The sequence below is a fragment of the Mauremys reevesii genome, linkage group 2, assembly GCF_016161935.1.
Source record: "Mauremys reevesii isolate NIE-2019 linkage group 2, ASM1616193v1, whole genome shotgun sequence".
Lineage (NCBI taxonomy): Eukaryota > Metazoa > Chordata > Testudines > Geoemydidae > Mauremys > Mauremys reevesii.
The window spans coordinates 286,215,305-286,234,270 of NC_052624.1; the positions used below are offsets into that span (position 1 = coordinate 286,215,305).

The 18,966-nt window shown below is 55.2% G+C and overlaps 1 protein-coding gene across 11 annotated transcripts in view; it reads right to left on the bottom strand.

The window, feature by feature from the left end:
• The window catches only part of WDR97 (WD repeat domain 97), a 61,800-nt gene that overhangs the window by 20,232 nt on the left and 22,602 nt on the right, over window positions 1-18,966 (bottom strand). For 5 of the 11 annotated variants that reach the window (XM_039525444.1, XM_039525447.1, XM_039525442.1 and 2 more), the window contains exons 16-23: window positions 18,121-18,276; window positions 17,728-17,820; window positions 16,678-16,833; window positions 16,235-16,366; window positions 11,216-11,353; window positions 9,439-9,555; window positions 9,092-9,139; window positions 6,741-6,800 (exon numbers count right to left, since the gene is read on the bottom strand). In XM_039525444.1, the coding sequence (XP_039381378.1) occupies window positions 6,741-6,800; window positions 9,092-9,139; window positions 9,439-9,555; window positions 11,216-11,353; window positions 16,235-16,366; window positions 16,678-16,833; window positions 17,728-17,820; window positions 18,121-18,276 (900 nt within the window). The remainder of the gene's footprint in view (window positions 1-6,740; window positions 6,801-9,091; window positions 9,140-9,438; window positions 9,556-11,215; window positions 11,354-16,234; window positions 16,367-16,677; window positions 16,834-17,727; window positions 17,821-18,120; window positions 18,277-18,966) is intronic. The other 6 variants (XM_039525445.1, XM_039525448.1, XM_039525446.1 and 3 more) reach the window with 6 other exon arrangements.

The window sequence follows — 18,966 nt, forward strand, 5'->3', positions numbered from 1 at the left end:
TGAAAGAAGATTTTTTCCAGTTAAAAAACAAAAAAAAAATCCTTGTTAAGAGTGGAAGTGACAGCATCTCTCTCTCTCTAGTAAAATGAAGGAACTGGTAGCAATAAGTACAAATCAGCAATTAGGACATGCAGACAATTGATAAGGGAAGCTAAATGTTATAAATGAAAAGTCTATGGCCAGTAGAGTTAAGGACAAGGAGAAGGAATTATTTAAATATATCATGAACAAATTAAATCCTAGCAATTCTATAGGTCTCATACTAGATAAGGATGGTAAAATTATCAATCATGATGCAGAAAAGACAGAAGTGTTCAATGACTCATAGACTCATAGACTTTAAGGTCAGAAGGGACTATTACGATCATCTAGTCTGACCTCCTGCACAGCGCAGGCCACAGAATCTCACCCACCCACTCCTGTAACAAACCCCTAACCTATGTTGGAGTTATTGAAGTCCTCAAATCGTGGTTTCAAGACCAGAAGGTGCAGAGAATCCTCCAGCAAGTGACCCGTGCCCCATGCTGCAGAGGAAGGCAAAAAAAACCCCAGGGCCTCTGCCAATCTGCCCTGGAGGAAAATTCCTTCCCGACCCCAAATATAGTGATCAGTTAAACCCTGAGCATGTGGGCAAGACTCACCAGCCAGACACCCAGGAAAGAATTCTCTGTAGTAACTCAGATCCCACCCATCTAACATCCCATCACAGGCCACTGGGCATATTTACCACTAATAGTCAAAGATCAAGTAATTGCCAAAATTAGGCTATCCCATCATACCATCCCCTCCATAAACTTATCAAGCTTAGTCTTGAAGCCAGATGTGTCTTTTGCCCCCACAGCTCCCTTTGGAAGGCTGTTCCAGAACTTCACTCCTCTAATGGTTAGAAACCTTCATCTAATTTCAAGTCTAAACTTCCTAGTGTCCAGTTTATATCCATTTGTTCTTGTGTCCACATTGGTACTGAGCTTAAATAATTCCTCTCCCTCCCTGATATTTATCCCTCTGATATATTTATAGAGAGCAATCATATCTCCCCTCAGCCTTCTTTTGGTTAGGCTAAACAAGCCAAGCTCTTTGAGTCTCCTTTCATAAGACAGGTTTTCCATTCCTCGGATCATCCTAGTACCCTTCTCTGTACCTGTTCCAGTTTGAATTCATCCTTCTTAAACATGGGAGACCAGAGACCAGACCTGCACACAGTATTCCAGATGAGGTCTCACCAGTGTCCTTATCTTTGCTGGAAATACCTCGCCTGATGCAACCCAAGACCGCATTAGCTTTTTTAATGGCCATATCACATTGGCAGCTCATAGTCATCCTGTGATCAACCAATACTCTGAGGTCCTTCTCCTCTGTTACTTCCAACTGATGTGTCCCCAATTTATAACCAACATTCTTGTTATTAATCCCTAAATGCATGACCTTGCACTTTTCACTATTAAATTTCATCCTATTACTATTACACCAGTTTACAAGGTCAGATCTTCCTGTATGATATCTCGGTCCTTCTCTGTGTTAGCAATACGGGTCTGTCTCATTTTACGCGGGGGTTCCGTTCCGCGGTTAGCACATAAAGCGAAAACCGCATATAGTCAATATTACATTGAGTTCAATGGCAGGCGGAATCGCCCGCACTACAGGTACAGTATTAAAATTGCTACTTTTCTCTTTTTTTGTTGTTTTTGCCGAATGCGTAAAGCTGAAATCGCGCATGTTAAATGCGCGGAAGATGCAACAGACCTGTACCTCCCAGCTTTGTGTCATCCGCAAAATGAACATTTCTGTTCTGTATTCAGAAAGAAGCAGGATGATGTGTTCACATCTTACAGTGATAATGAAATCCTTTCTAGCCCATCTGTAACTAGGGAGGATGTTAAACAGCCATTGCTAAAGTTAACCTGTTTTAAATCAGCAGGACCAGAGAACTGGCACCCAAGTGGTGGAGGAGCTCTCTGAACTATTAATGTGGATTTTTAATGCATCTTGAACACCGGGGAAGGACTGAATTTATAATGCTAACGTAGTGCCAGTATTTACTAAGGGTAAATGGAATGATCTAGTATCAGAGGGGTAGCCATGTTAGTCTGGATCTGTAAAAGCAGCAAAGAATCCTGTGGCACCTTATAGACTAACAGACGTTTTGCAGCACGAGCTTTCGTGGGTGAATACCCACTTCGTCGGATGACGAAGTGGGTATTCACTCACGAAAGCTCATGCTGCAAAATGTCTGTTAGTCTATAAGGTGCCACAGGATTCTTTGCTGCTTTTTGGAATGATCTAGGAAACTATAGGCCAGATTACCGGGGACCGATGTCAGGCTAAGAAGTCATCAGGCGGCTGGTATGGGAGGCAGTCATTGAAGGAATAAAGAATAGCAGCATAATTAATGCCAAGCCACATGGCTTTATGAACAAAACCTGACACACAAACCTGATATCATTTTTTGATAAGGTTACAAGTTTGGTTGATAAAGGTGACTATGCTGACGCACTCTGACTCCTGGACGACTGAAAGCCTTAGAGCCACCTGGCGTTCGGATAAAAAAATTGCAGTATACACCAGCAATGTAGCCCACATTAAATGGAATAAAATCTGGTTAACCGACAGATCGCAAAAAGTACTTATAACTGGGGAGCAAGCACCCAGTCGGGGGATGGGGATTAGTGCAGTCCTGCCAGGATCTGTCCTCAGACAGATGCTATTCAATATCTTCATCAGTGAACTGCAAGAAAATGTAAAACCATCTCTGGTAACATTTCCAGATGACAAAAACATTGGTGGGGTGATAAATGATGGGGACAGGTCAGTTGTACAGACCAGTCTTGGGAAGATGGGTTCCTCTGAAGAACGTGTTTCAGCACTGTCAAACGTAAGGTCACGGAGTTCCTGGGTGATGCTCTGGAACTGCTTCCTACAAAGCCAGTCAGGACTTTGGCGAAGTCTCCTCTCCCTTGGAGCAGACTGTCTTCACGGCAAGAAGCTCACACGGCTTCCACCTTCCCGGGTCTGACCTTGGAGCATTCAGCATCCTCTGCCCCTCTGTGCACTTCCCACAGCGAGTCCGCCCAGGTGGGGGTCCTGGAGAAGCCACAGGGTCCTGCACCCTCACTTCACAGTCAGATGTGACTCTTACCCAGCCAGTAAAACAGAGGTTTATTAGATGATCTAAAACAGAGCTTGTAGGTACAGAGAACAGGACCCCTCAGCTGGGTCCATCCTGGGGGGGGCAGTGAGTCAGACACCCACGTCTGCCCCACTCCTCGTCCCCAGCCAGCTCCAAAGTGACTCCCCTTCCAGCCCTTCCTCTCTGGGCTTTGTTCCTTTCCCGAGCCAGGAGGTCACCTGATCTCTTTGTTCTCCCACACCTTTAGCATCTCCTTGAAGGGAGAAGGGCCCCGGCCATTAGTTGCCAGGAGACAGAGTGTCGGCCATTTACGCACACTGGCCCTTTGCTCTGCAACAATCTCACCCCCTAGAGACTTAAGAAATGCACAGGGGAAACAGAGGCACCCACACAGTATTCAGAGGAAACATTAAGAACAGCCCCACTTCGTCACACATACGTCCAGGGAAAAGAATGTAGGTCACGCTTACAAGACAGCGGACTGTATCCTGGAACGTAGTGACACTGAAAAGGACATGGGGCCAATGAACCCGAGTTGGACGAATTGAACAAGAGCTCCCAGTGGGATGTCATAGCTAAGAAGGCAAACACAATTCTCTGTTATAGAGGAATATCAAGCAAGAGCAGGAATATACCTCTGTATATTGCAGTAGTGAGCCCATTACTGGACACTGTATCCAGTTCTGGCATCCACACTTTAAACAGGATATTGACAAATTGGAAAGGGTTCAGAAAAGGGCTATAAGAATGATCTGAGATGTGGAAAACCTGCCTTGTAGTGAGTGACTAAGAGGCCCAATCTATTCAGTTCATCCAGGAGAAGGTTAAGAGGTGATGATCTCGGTTTGTAAGTACCTACAAGGGGAAGAGACTTCTGATAGCAGATGGCTCTTTCATCTAGCAGACAAAGGCAGAACAAGATCCAAGCTAAAGAAATTCAGACTAGAAATGAGGTTCAGATTGTTAACAGTGAGGGTCGCTGACCGCTGGAACAACTCACCGAGGGACATGGTGGCTTCTCCATCACTTGACGTCTTCAACTCAAGACCAGACATATTTCTAAAAGACCTGCTCTGGCTCAAATAGAAATTGTGGGCTGTAGGCAGAAGTTACGGGATGAGGTTCTCCAGCCTGTGTGATACAGGCAGTCAGACCAGAGGGTCAGAATAGGCCATAGAACCCATGAATCGGAGTCTGAAATATGGAGCAGCAAGGGCGGCTCTAGGAATTTGGCCGCCCCAAGCAGGGCGGCACGCCGCGGGGGGCGCGCTGCCGGTCGCCGGTCCCACGGCTCCGGGGGACCTCTGGCAGACGTGCCTGCGGAGGGTGCGCTGTTCCCACGGCTCCGGTGGAGCATCCGCAGGCATGACTGGGGAAGGTCCGCCGGAGCCGCCTGCCGCCTTGCCGGCAAAATGCCGCCCCAAGCGCGCGCTTGGCGGGCTGGGGTCTGGAGCCGGCCCTGTGGAGCAGACTGGAACCAGCCAAGTATCGAGATGCCCCAAGCAATGCCCCATCGGCCCAGGGATCCTGCCAGCAAGAGATCAGCCACTGCCTGGGTTTTCTTGGGCTGAAATAGCAAACACCTGTGTGGTTTGTAGCGACACAAACGGATCCTGTCTGATCCCACCAGCTGCACAGGGAGCCGATGCTGAGAGCTGGCTCAGCCATCTTATGACAACGGGGAATCAAAGAGAAAGGTGGCTGGAAAGGCCAGGAGCTGCCTTGCCAGAATCAGCCACTCCAAAGCCAGCGCCCTGCACGTTGGGCGGCAGTACTGGGAATGCTAACGGCAGGCCAGGAGAACTGAGCCCGCCTGCCCAGACTCAGAGCAGCTCCTGAGTGCTGAGCTCACTGAGCTCTCGGACATGGCACTTGTGGTCTCCTAGCCAGCGGCAGCCTGCATACCATGACCCTGCAAAGCGAGGGAACGGGGTGGTGCTCCTGGCTTCCAGGGAGGCATCGGTGGCTCGGAGCTGAGAGGAGGGCAGAAATCTTTGGAGAGCCACTGGCTGAGCAGGGAGATACCTGCTGCTGCAGCCTCCGCCAGGACAGGTTGCAGAGCAGACAGCTGGATTCTCCGGTCACCACCCCTCTGCTGATAGGATGGTGTTGGGGGGAAGCTCACGCTCAGTGTCACACACATAGCCTGTGCCACACGTCATCGCTGCCCCAGCCCCGCAGCACACAGCCCTTTGGCGTGCAGTACTTGAGAGGGCCAGTGACCGCTTTCCCCAGTGGGCTGCCCCGGCCCCCAGTGCACTTCCAGATGGTTTGCCCGTTATTCACGCCCTGGCTGCTGCGTGAGGTGCTCACCCGGAGAGGACCTCCGAGCCCCAGCTGGGAATGCAGCAACTCCCATCCCTGTTCCCCATCCTCTGCTTCCTCGCCTGCTCCATGGTGCAGTCTGGGAGCACGAGGTGGGGAGAGGAGCCCAGCATCGTCCATCCCTCCCATCATTCCCCCGGCTCTGGGGGGAAATCCGGAGCCCGGGGGGCTCCTCAAGCCCCCACTCCCAGGAACAGAAGCCCACAGGAGTGCGACGCGCCCCAGGGGGGAAGGGAAGGGTGTCATAGGTTTATTCCCCACTTTGAACTTTAGTGTTCACAAGATGGGGACCTGCATGGACTCCTCTAAACTAAAATCCTAGTTTAGATCTGGTTCTCGCTGCCACCAGTCAAGTTTTAAGTGTCTGACACACTCCCTGTTCCCCCAAAAACTTCCCCTGGGGAACACAGATTCAAACTTGAATCTCAACACAAAGGGAAATAATCCATTTACCCCCTCCCCTCTCCTAGTACTTAGGAGAGATACCTTGATTCAAACTCCTTGAATCAAACAAAGAGGGATTCACTTTTTCCCCCTCCCCTTCCCCTGAAAATCCAAACAAAGAAAATCCAAACAGATCCAGACTAACACGGCTACCCCTCTGATACAAACAAAGGAAGAAATCAATCAAGTTCTAAAAAAGAAAAGATTTTATTAAAGAAAGAAAAAAAAGTACACTATCTCTGTAATACCAGGATGCAAAAATACAGGGTCTAACTTATAAACCTGGAGAGGCTCTCCCCCGCCCCCCTCCTTTCTCAGAATAATCAAAGTAACAGCAAACAGAAATAAAGATATTTCTCCAGCAAACACACAATTGCAAATACAGAAAGTAACTCAAAAGACTAATCCGCCTTTTTAACTAATACTCACTATATTGAATAGAAGAGGCTATTTCCGGAAACTTGGAGAACTTGAAGGATATGACTGGCCTCTCTTAAATCCAAAAAGAGACTAACTCCAAACAAAGAACACAGACAAAGCCTTCCCTCCACAGAGATTTGAAATTATCCTGTCCCTTGATTGGTCCTCTGGTCAGGTGTTCATCAGGTTACTGAGCTTGTTAACCCTTTACAGGTAAAAGAGACTTTAACCCTTAACTATCTGTTTATGACAAAGGGAAACAAGATGAGGAAGGAGCCTGGCCCAGGCGCGCTAGGAGCCCAGTCGATAGAGCTGCTGGGCTTTCAAAGAGAAGCAGAAGTCCCTTCTCAGCACCCCGAAGGCCCCTCTTGTGACAGGAGCCAGAGACAGGCCCTTGGCCCTGCTGCATAGGAGAGACACTTACCGAGGTCCAGGCAGGCTCCGGGGACGCCGGCTCGGTAACAGGCGCGCACAGCGGCACAGGCTTTTCCATTCAAAATAGAGAGAGACAGGTTCAGAGGGAGCAGCCGGGGCAAGCTGCCATGCCCACAGCAGAGCGGGACGGGACAGGACGGAGGCATGGGGCTCCCTGCGCCAGGCTGCAATCCACGAGCAGCGCAGTGCCCGGCCGTGATCTGGCCCGTTCTGCGCACAGACCGGCCCCCTGCCCACCCGTTCTGTCGTTCCCCACAGCTGGCACCCAGATAGTCCCAGAACAAGCGCAGAGCCCCTCTCTCCTGCCCCCATGGGTAGGGAGCCTGGCCCCATAGTGGCATAGAGAAAATCACAAACAGGGAGGGTCCTCGGGTAGAGAGACCCCTGAGTCCCTGCAGCCTGGGTCAGAGCAGGAGGTTGGGGGGAGCCTGATGCTCTGTTCCATCCTGGACCCCGAGCTGCTAGGCCAAGTCCCCGCACCCCAGTGTCCTCATGTCTCCTCCACCGGGGGGCACACAGTGATGAGCTGCCAAAATATTAACAACAGGTTCCCTCCTCCTCACCTCACGAGGGGGTCGTGCCCGCCCCCCCCGGGGGGTTGTGCCCCATCCAACCCCCCATGTTCCGTGACACCCTCCCCGGGACCCCTGACCCATCTCCCCTCCTTCCCTGTCCCCTGACTGCCCCCTGCCGCCCCATCCAACCCCTCCTCTCATTCTTGATGGCCCCCTGGGACCCTTGCCCCATCCAACCACCCCTTCTCTCTGTCCCTGACTGCCCCCACCACCTCATCCAACCCCTGCTCCTTCCTGACTCCCCCGGGACCCTTGCCCCCATTCAATCCCCCTGTTCCCTGCCCTCTAACCACCCTGACCCCTATCCACCCCCCCACAACCCACCAAACACCCCCTCCCTGATCCCTGCCCCCTTACCACACTGCCTGGGGCCGGGCCAGAGCCGCTCAGCCGGCACCGGAACCGGCGCCGGGGGGCCCGAGCTGGGCCGGGTCGGAGCCGCTCGGCCGGGACCAGCCCGAGCCGGGGGTGCTTGGCCAGGACCGGGCTGGGGTGCTCGGCCAGGGCCGGGGGAGCCGCTCAGGTGGAGCCGGACTGGGCCGTGCGCCCCGTCCCACCCCCCGGCTCGCTTACCTGCCTGCTGCTTGTTTCAGGCTTCCCGCAAACATTTGATTCGCGGGAAGCAGGGGAGGGGGAGGAGGAGGAGGGCGGAGCGTTCAGGGGAGGTGAGCTGGGGCCGGGGGCTGCCTGAGCCTTCGTTAAATTTAAAAGCTTTTTAGAACCAGTTGTCCTGGAATAACTGGTTCTAAAAAGGCTTCTAAATTTAACAACCGGTTCCTGCGAACCGGTGCGAACCGACTGGAGCTCACCACTGGGTGCACATGGACCCCGCGAAGCCCCGCAGAAGCCCCAGCAAGGCAGTGAAGCAGCCGGGGAAAGCCATAGGCAGGAGCAAGAGCAGCCAGGTGGGATGAGGTGGGGCACAGACAGCGAGGGGGGCTCCCAGCACCAGGGTCACACGCAGAGCTGCCAGAAGTAGGAGTCCCCCCGGGCCTCTCTCTGCGTTCGGGGGACGAGCCCAGGGAGAAGGGATGGCGCAAGGGCAGCACCCGCCATAGCAGAGGGGAAGCGACGGCAGCTCCGGAACCGGGCAGCGACGGGGGAGCTTTACACCTCCTGAAGGAGGCAGAGCGAAGGGAGGAAGCCTGGAGACCTGAATTGACGCGGGAGCCCCAGAGACCTGCTGGAGGCCAGGCCAGGCCAAGCGGAGAGGTGGGATGATGCAGCCGGAGCATGCAGGGGTGGGGAAAGCGTCAGCTGGAGGCAGGGCTGAGTTCCCAGCAGCGCCGGGCAGTGACTGTGCCCGAGGTAAGGCCAACGTCCCAGGTACGCAGAGGCCGAGGTGAACAGAAATGAGCTCATCCTTTTTGGAGAGCCGTTTGCAGCCTGTCTGGGTCACATAGGGACCCCCAGCTCTCAGCAACGCCGACGTGCTGGGCAGGGCCTTCGGCTGCTCGTTAATTCCGGTGGCAGAGCCCCCAGGCGCCGGCCTGGGAGCAGGACTCAAGCTGTGAGGAGGCCAGATTATAGCACAGTGCAGACACCAGGCCAGACCAGAAAGAAAGCACCTGTCTGTCCAGAGCAGCTCTGTAAACCCACCAGCAAACGCAGTCGCCAGAGCCGGGCTGTGGGAGTCCATCGGTGCCCTGGGCCGGGGAGCCCGACCAGCCCTGCAGCAAAATGCTCCTCCAAGAAGGCTCAGGGCAGAGGCTCCATCATGGCCTCTGGTAGCGGGTGAGAGGCCCATGCAGGGACAGGCACTTACCTGTGCCCTGGAGGCTCCTGCGCTTTCAGGCCCACTTGCCAGAGACTCCTGGAAGAGAACCGCTGGCATGAACCCCCTGACTGGGGCTGGCCCTGGCCCTGCTGCAGCCTTTCACTAGCCAAACCTGCCCCCCGGCAGCTCCCTGCCACCTCTGCATTGGTGTCTCTTCTCCCTGAGCGCTTGTCCTTCACCAGCCACCCTGGGGGCAGCGAAGGCGCATGCTCAGGGCACGTGGTTTTCCAGAGGAAACATCCCAGCTCAGTAACACCCATCCTGGGATCAATCTGGGGGCAGAGGGGCCAGCTGGCAGATCCCAGGCCCCTGCTGCAGACGCTGCTGCAAGTTACCTCCTTCCACTTGGGGCCAGGCAGGGAAAGGCTGGATATCTTCTCTAGAATCGCCTCTTCCTCCTCGACGCCAGGCAGCTCCTCGCCGTGCTCGGGGCCTGCCCTCCCGGCCTGACCCTAGCAAGGAGGAGAAGGAGCTGCCCCTTTCTGCCTGCTGCTGCACCCACATCCCCCTGGCCTTGAAACTCAGGCAGGTCCGAGAGTCAAGAGGTGGAATCTCCCTGTGTCTGAATGCCGGCTGTGAGCAGCACGGGGTAGGTGTAGGGAGACACCCGTGTTCCCTGGCTTACCCCAGGGTGTAATGCTGGCCCAGGAGGGCAGCCGGCTGTGAGCAGCACGGGGTGGGTGTAGGGAGACACCCGTGTTCCCTGGCTTACCCCAGAGTGTAATGCTGGCCCAGGAGGGCAGCCGGCTGTGAGCGGCACGGGGTGGGTGTAGGGTGACACCCGTGTTCCCTGGCTTACCCCAGGGTGTAATGCTGGCCCAGGAGGGCAGCCGGCTGTGAGCGGCACGGGGTGGGTGTAGGGTGACACCCGTGTTCCCTGGCTTACCCCAGGGTGTAATGCTGGCCCAGGAGGGCAGCCGGCTGTGAGCGGCACGGGGTGGGTGTAAGGTGACACCCGTGTTCCCTGGCTTACCCCAGAGTGTAATGCTGGCCCAGGAGGGCAGCCGGCTGTGAGCGGCACGGGGTGGGTGTAGGGTGACACCCGTGTTCCCTGGCTTACCCCAGAGTGTAATGCTGGCCCAGGGAGGGCGGCCGGCTCTGAGCTGACACGTGACTTGTGGGAAGAGCCGGGAGGATGGTGTCATTGCAGGAACTCATCGCTCTGCTCTTGTGACTCTGACCTTCGGCCACAAGCAGGGCCCTGGGGCTCCCGCCGTAAGCCCAGCCCATGGCCGGGCCAGTCTGGGGCCTTGCTCTGCTCAGGGAGGCTGCCCTGACTCCAAGCCCCTGGGGTGGGATGACCAGGGCTGCCTCCAGCGTTTTTGCCGCCCCAAGTTGTGGGTGGGGGGGAGAGAAGCCATGATTGGCACCTCTACCGCCGTCACTTCATTCTTCGGCGGCAATTCCGCGGCAGGTCTTTCCTTCCGAAAAGGACTGAGGGACCCGCTGCCGAAGAGCCGGACGTGCTGCCCCTTTCCGTTGGCCGCCCCAAGCACCTGCTTGCTGCGCTGGTGCCTGGAGCCGGCCCTGGGTGTGACGGAGCAGCAGGATGGAAGTGTGGAGATCAGCACTGACCACAGCAACTCTCCAGGAGCGAGGCTGGGCTCCCACCCGATTCCTCTGCCCTGGTCCTTGCAGAGGCTCCTCCAGGCTCCTCCTCAGTCAGCCCAGGCCTTCGGCTGCAGCTCGGCTCCCTCCACTGATGGGGAGGCCGGGAGATGCTCTCACTCGGCAAGAGGGGGGGCGGGTTATGTTGTGTGCATTGAGTGGGTCTCCTGGCTCAGCCTGCAACCCCCATACTCGCAACATCTGCCTGCCCTGCAGCTGGGAGAGGGCAGCACCACTGGCCTGGCTGCAGTGGGTCCAGCCAGCGCCCCAGCACCCCAGCAGGACGGAGCAGACCAAGAGGCAGGGAGCAGTCTCCCCGCTGGAGCCTGCAGATCACTGCACCTTTGGCATCTCCCCCAGGAGATTCAGGGAGAGGACACACAACAGGGGCTCCAGACCGGAGCCCAGGGGAGAGGCGAGGAGCGGCAGAGCCTGCGGAGAAGCATTGGGAGAGCTCTGCCTAGGGATAGCGCTTTCTCGCTTGGACCATCCGCACTCCTCTACCTGCTGCACTTCCAGCCACGTGGCCAGCAGCGATTCCCTCGCAGACTCGATGTCATCCTGGCTCCGGAACTGCTGCACCACCACCGAATTGGGCAGGAAGCCAGATGACAGCCTGCGGACGTGGAGATGGGACGACCCCTGAGAGAAGAAAACAAAGCGTATTAGAGAGCCCCTCGCTCTCCAGGAGCACAGCAAACCACGGCCCAGGGGAACCGGGCCCGGCCACAGCCACCATCCCTGGGGGAAACCGGTCCAGGCCACGCAGCCGGGCCACAACCACCATCCACGGGGGAACCAAGACAGGCCACACAGCCGGGCCACAGCCACCATCCCTGGGGGAACCAAGACAGGCCACACAGCCGGGCCACAGCCACCATCCATGGGGGAAAACGGTCCAGGCCACGCAGCCAGGCCACAACCACCATCCACGGGGGAACCAAGACAGGCCACACAGCTGGGCCACAACTACCATCCATGGGGGAACCGGGCCAGGCCACGCAGCCGGGCAGCAGCCACCATCCACAGGGGAACTGGGCCAGGCCACACAGCCGGGCCACAGCCACCATCCATGGGGGAACCGGGCCAGGCCACACAGCTGGGCCGCAACCACCATCCACGGGGTAACCGGGCAAAGCCACACAGCCGGGCCGCAACCACCATCCACGGGGGAACCGGGCCAGGCCACGCAGCCAGGCCACAGCTACCGCCCCTGGGGGAACCAGGCTGGGCCACACAGCCAGGCCACAACCACTATCCACGGGGGAACCGGGCCAGGCCACGCAGCCAGGCCACAGCCACCGCCCCTGGGGGAACCAGGGGATCATTATGAAAATTGAAAGGTCGATAAGGAACTGGTTAAAGGGGAGACTACAAAGGGGCATACTGAAAGGTGAACTGTCAGAGTTCCTCAGGGATCGATTTTGGGACCAATCTTTTTATTACTGACCTTGGCACAAAAAGGGGGAACGTGCTAATAAAGTTTGCGGATGACACGAAGCTGGGAGGTATTGCTAACACAGAGAAGGACCGGGATATCATACAGGAAAATCTGGATAAGAACATAAGAAAGGCCGTACCGGGTCAGACCAAAGGTCCATCTAGCCCAGTATCTGTCTACCGACAGTGGCCAATGCCAGGTGCCCCAGCGGGAGTGAACCTAACAGGCAATGATCAAGTGATCTCTCTCCTGCCATCCATCTCCATCCTCTGACGAACAGAGGCTAGGGACACCATTCTTACCCATCCTGGCTAATAGCCATTTATGGACTTAGCCACCATGAATTTATCCAGTTCCCTTTTAAACATTGTTGTAGTCCCAGCCTTCACAACCTCCTCAGGTAAGGAGTTCCACAAGTTGACTGTGCGCTGCGTGAAGAAGAACTTCCTTTTATTTGTTTTAAACCTGCTGCCTATTAATTTCATTTGGTGACCCCTAGTTCTTGTATTATGGGAATAAGTAAATAACTTTTCCTTATCCACTTTCTCAACATCACTCATGATTTTATATACCTCTATCATGTCCCCCCTTAGTCTTCTCTTTTCCAAACTGAAGAGTCCTAGCCTCTTTAATCTTTCCTCATATGGGACCCTCTCTAAACCCCTAATCATTTTAGTTGCTCTTTTCTGAACCTTTTCTAGTGCTAGAATATCTTTTTTGAGGTGAGGAGCCCACATCTGTACACAGTATTCGAGATGTGGGCGTACCATGGCTTTATATAAGGGCAATAATATATTCTCAGTCTTATTCTCTATCCCCTTTTTAATGATTCCTAACATCCTGTTTGCTTTTTTGACCGCCTCTCCGTGGACATCTTCAGAGAATTATCCACGATAACTCCAAGATCTTTTTCCTGACTCGTTGTAGCTAAATTAGCCCCCATCATGTTGTATGTATAGTTGGGATTATTTTTTCCAATGTGCATTACTTTACATTTATCCACATTAAATTTCATTTGCCATTTTGTTGCCCAATCACTTAGTTTTGTGAGATCTTTTTGAAGTTCTTCACAATCTGCTTTGGTCTTAACTATCTTGAGTAGTTTGGTATCATCCGCAAACTTTGCCACCTCACTGTTTACCCCTTTCTCCAGATCATTTATGAATAAATTGAATAGGATTGGTCCTAGGACTGACCCTTGGGGAACACCACTAGTTACCCCTCTCCATTCTGAGAATTTACCATTAATTCCTACCTTTTGTTCCCTGTCCTTTAACCAGTTCTCAATCCATGAAAGGACCTTCCCTTTTATCCCATGACAGCTTAATTTACATAAGAGCCTTTGGTGAGGGATGACCTTGTAAACTGGAGTAATAGTAATAGGATGAAATTTAATAGTGAAAAGTGCAAGGTCATGCATTTAGGGATTAATAACAAGAATTTTGGTTATAAACTGGGGACACATCAGCTGGAAGTAACAGAGGAGGAGAAGGACCTTGGAGTATTGGTTGATCACAGGATGACTATGAGCTGCCAATGTGATATGGCCGTTAAAAAAGTTAATGTGGTCTTGGGATGCATCAGGCGAGGTATTTCCAGCAAAGATAAGGAGGTGTTAGTACCGTTATACAAGGCACTGGTGAGACCTCATCAGAAATACTGTGTGCAGTTCTGGTCTCCCATGTTTAAGAAGGATGAATTCAAACTGGAACAGGTACAGAGAAGGGTACTAGGATGATCCGAGGAATGGAAAACCTGTCTTATGAAAGGAGACTCAAAGAGCTTGGCTTGTTTAGCCTAACCAAAAGAAGGCTGAGGGGAGATATGATTGCTCTTTATAAATATATCAGAGGGATAAATATCAGGGAGGGAGATGAATTATTTAAGCTCAGTACCAATGTGGACACAAGAACAAATGGATATAAACTGAACACTAGGAAGTTTAGACTTGAAATTAGATGAAGGTTTCTAACCATTAGAGGAGTGAAGTTCTGGAACAGCCTTCCAAGGGGAGCAGCGGGGGAAAAGACATATCTGGCTTCAAGACTAAGCTTGATCAGTTTATGGAGGGGGTGGTAGGATGGGATAGCCTAATTTTGGCAATTAATTGATCTTTGATTATCAGCAGGTAAATATGCCCAGTGGTCTGGGATGGGATGTTAGATGGGTGGGATCTGAGTTACTACAGAGAATTCTTTCCTGGGTGCTGGCTGGTGAGTCTTGCCCACATGCTCAGGGTTTGGCTGATCGTCATATTTGGGGTCGGGAAGGAATTTTCCTCCAGGGCAGATTGGCAGAGGCCGTGGAGGTTTTTTACCTTCCTCTGCAGCATGGGGCATGGGTCACTTGCTGGAGGATTCTCTGCACCTTGGGGTCTTCAAACCACAATTTGAGGACTTCAATAGCTCAGACAGAGGTTGGGGGTTTGTTACAGGAGTGGGTGGGTGAGATTCTGTGGCCTGCGTTGTGCAGGAGGTCAGACTAGATGATCATAATGGTCCCTTCTGATATTAAGTCTATGAGACCACGTGGCCATTGCACAACCACTGCCCCCCGGGGAGCCAGGCGGGGTCACACAGCCACTCTGTTATCACTGCCCCCCTGAGGATCCTGCCACGCCCCTGGGGAAGTACAGTGGCCTGCATGCCATTCGTGCTCTCGTCTACTCGTCAGCAGTCACAACGTGCAAACTGCTCTTAAAGAGCCAGTCTGTCCCCAACTAGGGTGACCAGATGTCCTGATTTCTGGGTCTTTTCTTTATATAGGCTCCTATTACCCCCCCAGCCCGTCCTGATTTTTCACACTTGCTGCGTGGTCACCCTACCCCCAACAGAACCGGCTTTCTGGGCCAGCTCCAAAGGGAACTTCCCACAGCTGGGCGGGAGGCCTGGCCCCTGCACTGCCTGGTCTGTGCCGGGCACCCAGGAGGGCTGGTGGCAGCAGGCCGGGGGAATGCTCCATAGTGGCTCCTCCTCCTCTGCCTAATTCTTCGGGGGGGTTGTCACGGAGTGTGGGGGAGTCAGGGCCCTGCACCCCCCACTCCCTGCGATTCACCGGGACTCTCAGCCAGCCAGTAACACAGAAGGTTTGTTAGACGACAGGAACCCAGTCCCAAGCAGGGCTTGTAGGTACAACCAGGACCCCTCAGCCAGGTCCCTCTGAGGGGGGCCAGGATCTTAGACCCCAGACTTGGGGTTCCTGCCTCTTCCCAGCTAGCCCAAAACTGAAACCAAAACCCCTCCAGCCAGCTCACCCCCCCCCTTCTCTCCCCCTCTCCCTTTGTCCAGCTTCCCGGGCAAAGGTGTTGACTCCCCCCACCCCCTGCCTGGCTCAGGTTACAGGCTCAGGTCCTGTCCCTCACCTAAAGTCACCCCTGCTTTCCCATCCCCCATGCAGACAGCCCCAGTAAAACTAAACGAGATTCCCAGGTCAATCCGCCCCGCTCCTTACTGCGTCACAGGGGTTATGACAGATCCTCACCCACTGTGGATGGCACCAAGGCCTGGGAGGCCCAGAGCCAGAGCAGGAAATGGGAAATGGCTAAGTAGGGAGGAGCTATTCCCCAGAGCAGAAGGACGGGGACTCAGCACTGGGACTCAGGCCCATGCACGAAAGGAAAGAGCTCAGGGTTTTACCCCCTGGGCAGCGCGGATGGCTCCGGAGCGAGCCACACGCCTCTGCGGGGCTCCTGGAGAGGAAGGTTCTAGCAGGAGACAACATCAGCACCTTGCACTGCAGGGCTGGGAGCTCGGACGCCCGCTGCATCCAGGCTGGGGCATCAGGCTGCCCGGAGCCGGGCCAGCGCGCGTGGCGCTCAGAGCTGGAGACGCAGAGGTCAGTGAGCTAGACAGTCACGGACAGGGGAAGGAGACATGCCCAGGCCGCGACAGTCAGGGGCCCAGAGAGGAGCTAGGCAGTGGGTCTCAACCCATGGACCATTGTGGGCCACATCCAGTGCTACTTGTATGGCCCTTAGGATGTCACATGGGCCGCAGCTGCGTGCTGATTGGGCCGCAGGCCGAGAACCACTGAGCTAGGACCGTGGTGCCAGGTGTCTGCAGTGGGATCCCCGACAGGCTCACCTTGGACATCTGACTGCTGACCTGAGACATGGAGGGGCCATGGCCGTTGACTCTGGTGATCTGCAGCGAAGGAGACCGGCTCCAGCTGCCGGGGTGGTGGATCTCACTGGCTGCTGCGGCCTCCTGGCGAGCCTTCGGGACCCAGACGCAGAAGGGAGTTATTCTGCTGCCCTGGCTGCATCTGCACCTTTCTCATTCCTTCCTGCTCCCGACCCACCACGTGCACCTGTACCACGGCCGCGGTAGGGGAGGCCACAGCTTAACAACAGTCTGGCCGCTCTCTCTTCCCCCCAGCCAGCCTGCCAGCTGCGAGGTTAGAGGGCCCCTGCCCCTCAGCCAGCCCACTGGATCCCCTGCCCCCAGCCAGCCCAGAGGTGAGATTCGAACCGGCAGCGGACCTGCTGCCTTGCCCGAGCCTGCTCGGCGTCGATCCAAGCCCTCACCTGGGATATCTGACTCCGGATCCTTGCCAGAGAGGAGCGGCGCAGGGAGTCTTCCAGCCCTTTAGAAGCACTGGGGGCTGGAAGCGCTAAACGTGAGCCCCGGCCTGCGCGAGGCTCCAGGGCGTCCTCTCGGCAAACCCCATCTGCCACGGGAGCCTGGGGGACACAGGAGCTCGGTGTAAATGTGCAGGTTACAGGGTCCCATGCGCTGCGCCAGCACAGCTGCCCGGTGCACCACGGCCAGACACCAACACAGGAGCTTCCAATGCAGGGCAGGCAGCGCCCACGTGGGCCAAGCCGCCCGTCAGCCGCCCACGCTCTGGGGGGCAGCTGCAGCTTTGTGCAGTGGGGTTTGTGTGTCCAGCACAGCCACAGGCGGGCCAGGGGGAGACGTGGGCAGAGAGAGCAGGGGAGGCCATGGGAAACATCCTGCTGGGTGTTAGTGCTTGAACTGGACCTCACACACAAACCCCTCACCCTCACACCGCTACCCCTCTCCACACACATACACCCCTACCCCCTCTCTCACACACACACTCCCTACCCCCCCACACACACCCCTACCCGCCCCTCACACACACACACACACACACACAATCACGGAGTGTGGGGGGAGACTAGGCCCGGCACCCCCGGCTTCCTGCGATTCACCGTGACTCTCAGCCAGCCGGTAAAACAGAAGGTTTATTTAGACGACAGGAACACAGTCCAGGACAGGGCTTGCCAGACAACAGGGACCCCCTTTAGTTAGGTCCATCTGGGGGCCCCAGGGAGGCCACAGCCCCATTGGGAAGCCCAAGCCCCCTCGGGGCCCCTCTCCATTTCCCAGCCAGCTCCAAACTGAAACTCCCTCCAGCCTCTCACTCAGCCTCCCCCCGGCTCCTCCCCCAGCCTTTGTCCAGTGTCCCGGGCAGAGGTGTCACCTGGCCTTCAACCCCCCTCCTGGGATCTCAGGTTACATGCTCAGGTATCTCCCTTCCCCAATGCAGCCAGTCCCAGCACAACTCCCCTGCACCCTTCCCAGGTCAGTACTCCCCACTCAGCACTCACACAACACATCCAGAACATTCCCACTTCCTCACACCAGGTCAGACCAATGGTCCATCTAGCCCAGCAGGTGCAGTGGCCAGTGCCTGGTGCTTCCTAAGGAATGAACAGAACAGGGCGATTATCACGTGATCCATCCCGTCATCTCCTCCCAGCTTGTGGCAGTCAGAGGTTTAGGGACACCCAGAGCAGGGGGTTGTGTTCCTGCCCATCCTGGCTAACTGCCATTGATGGACCTATCCTCCATGAACTTATCTAATTCATTTAGGAACCCCGCTCTGCCCCCTAGCCAGCCCACTGGATCCCCTGCCCCCAGCCAGCCCAGAGGTGAGATCTGAACCGGCAGCGGACCTGCTGCCTTGCCCGAGCCTCCTCGGCGTCGATCCAAGCCCTCACCTGGGATATCTGACTCCGGATCCTTGCCAGCGAGGCGCGGCGCAGGGAGTCTTCCAGCCCTTTAGAAGCACTGGGGGTTGGACGCGCTAAACGTGAGCCCCGGCCTGCGCGAGGCTCCAGGGCGTCCTCTCGGCAAACCCCATCTGCCACGGGAGCCTGGGGGACACAGGAGCTCAGCGTAAATGTGCACATTATTGCAGGCCTGTAACTAGACCTGGGTGTGGCCTCACTTCTTGGGAGCCAGGCTTAGGGAGGTAAATGGATCAGCACGCTGGAAACAGAATGTCTGGGCCGGCTGAGCTAACGGGGAACCCCAGAGAACCACTGACAATGGACAAGGGAAGTGGGGGACGTAACGATGAGGTAAAGAGCAGGTCGTACGTGGACAATGCATGGACGGAGCATGCTGCACACGGATTGGCTCCCTCAAAGTAACCAAGCCATTCCCAGCGCGTGGGATGCAATGTACAGTACATGCGATGGAGCGTGTCAATGTCTATAACGGAAGCGGTGTGGCATGCCCTATACCCACCCCCTAGGCTTGAGGGCAATCAATTTAGTCTAGCTTTACTGTGCGCCTAATAAAGGAACCTGAGTGACGAGGTAGGAGTTGACCTGAGTTCTTGAGGAAACTGGCTCAGTGCTGTGTTTGAAGGGAAGGGTGTATTTACCCCAGTTCAATTAATAAGCTGCAATGTACTGACTCTAACAGAGCAATTAACTTAATATATTCTGTGACTACACCGTGCTGGGTGCTGTTCATTGCAGAGAACACTGCTGAGGAGTTTGGGGGCTGGATTTTGCTGGTTGTTACCTGCAAGGCGAGATTTGGGCTGGGAGGCCCCG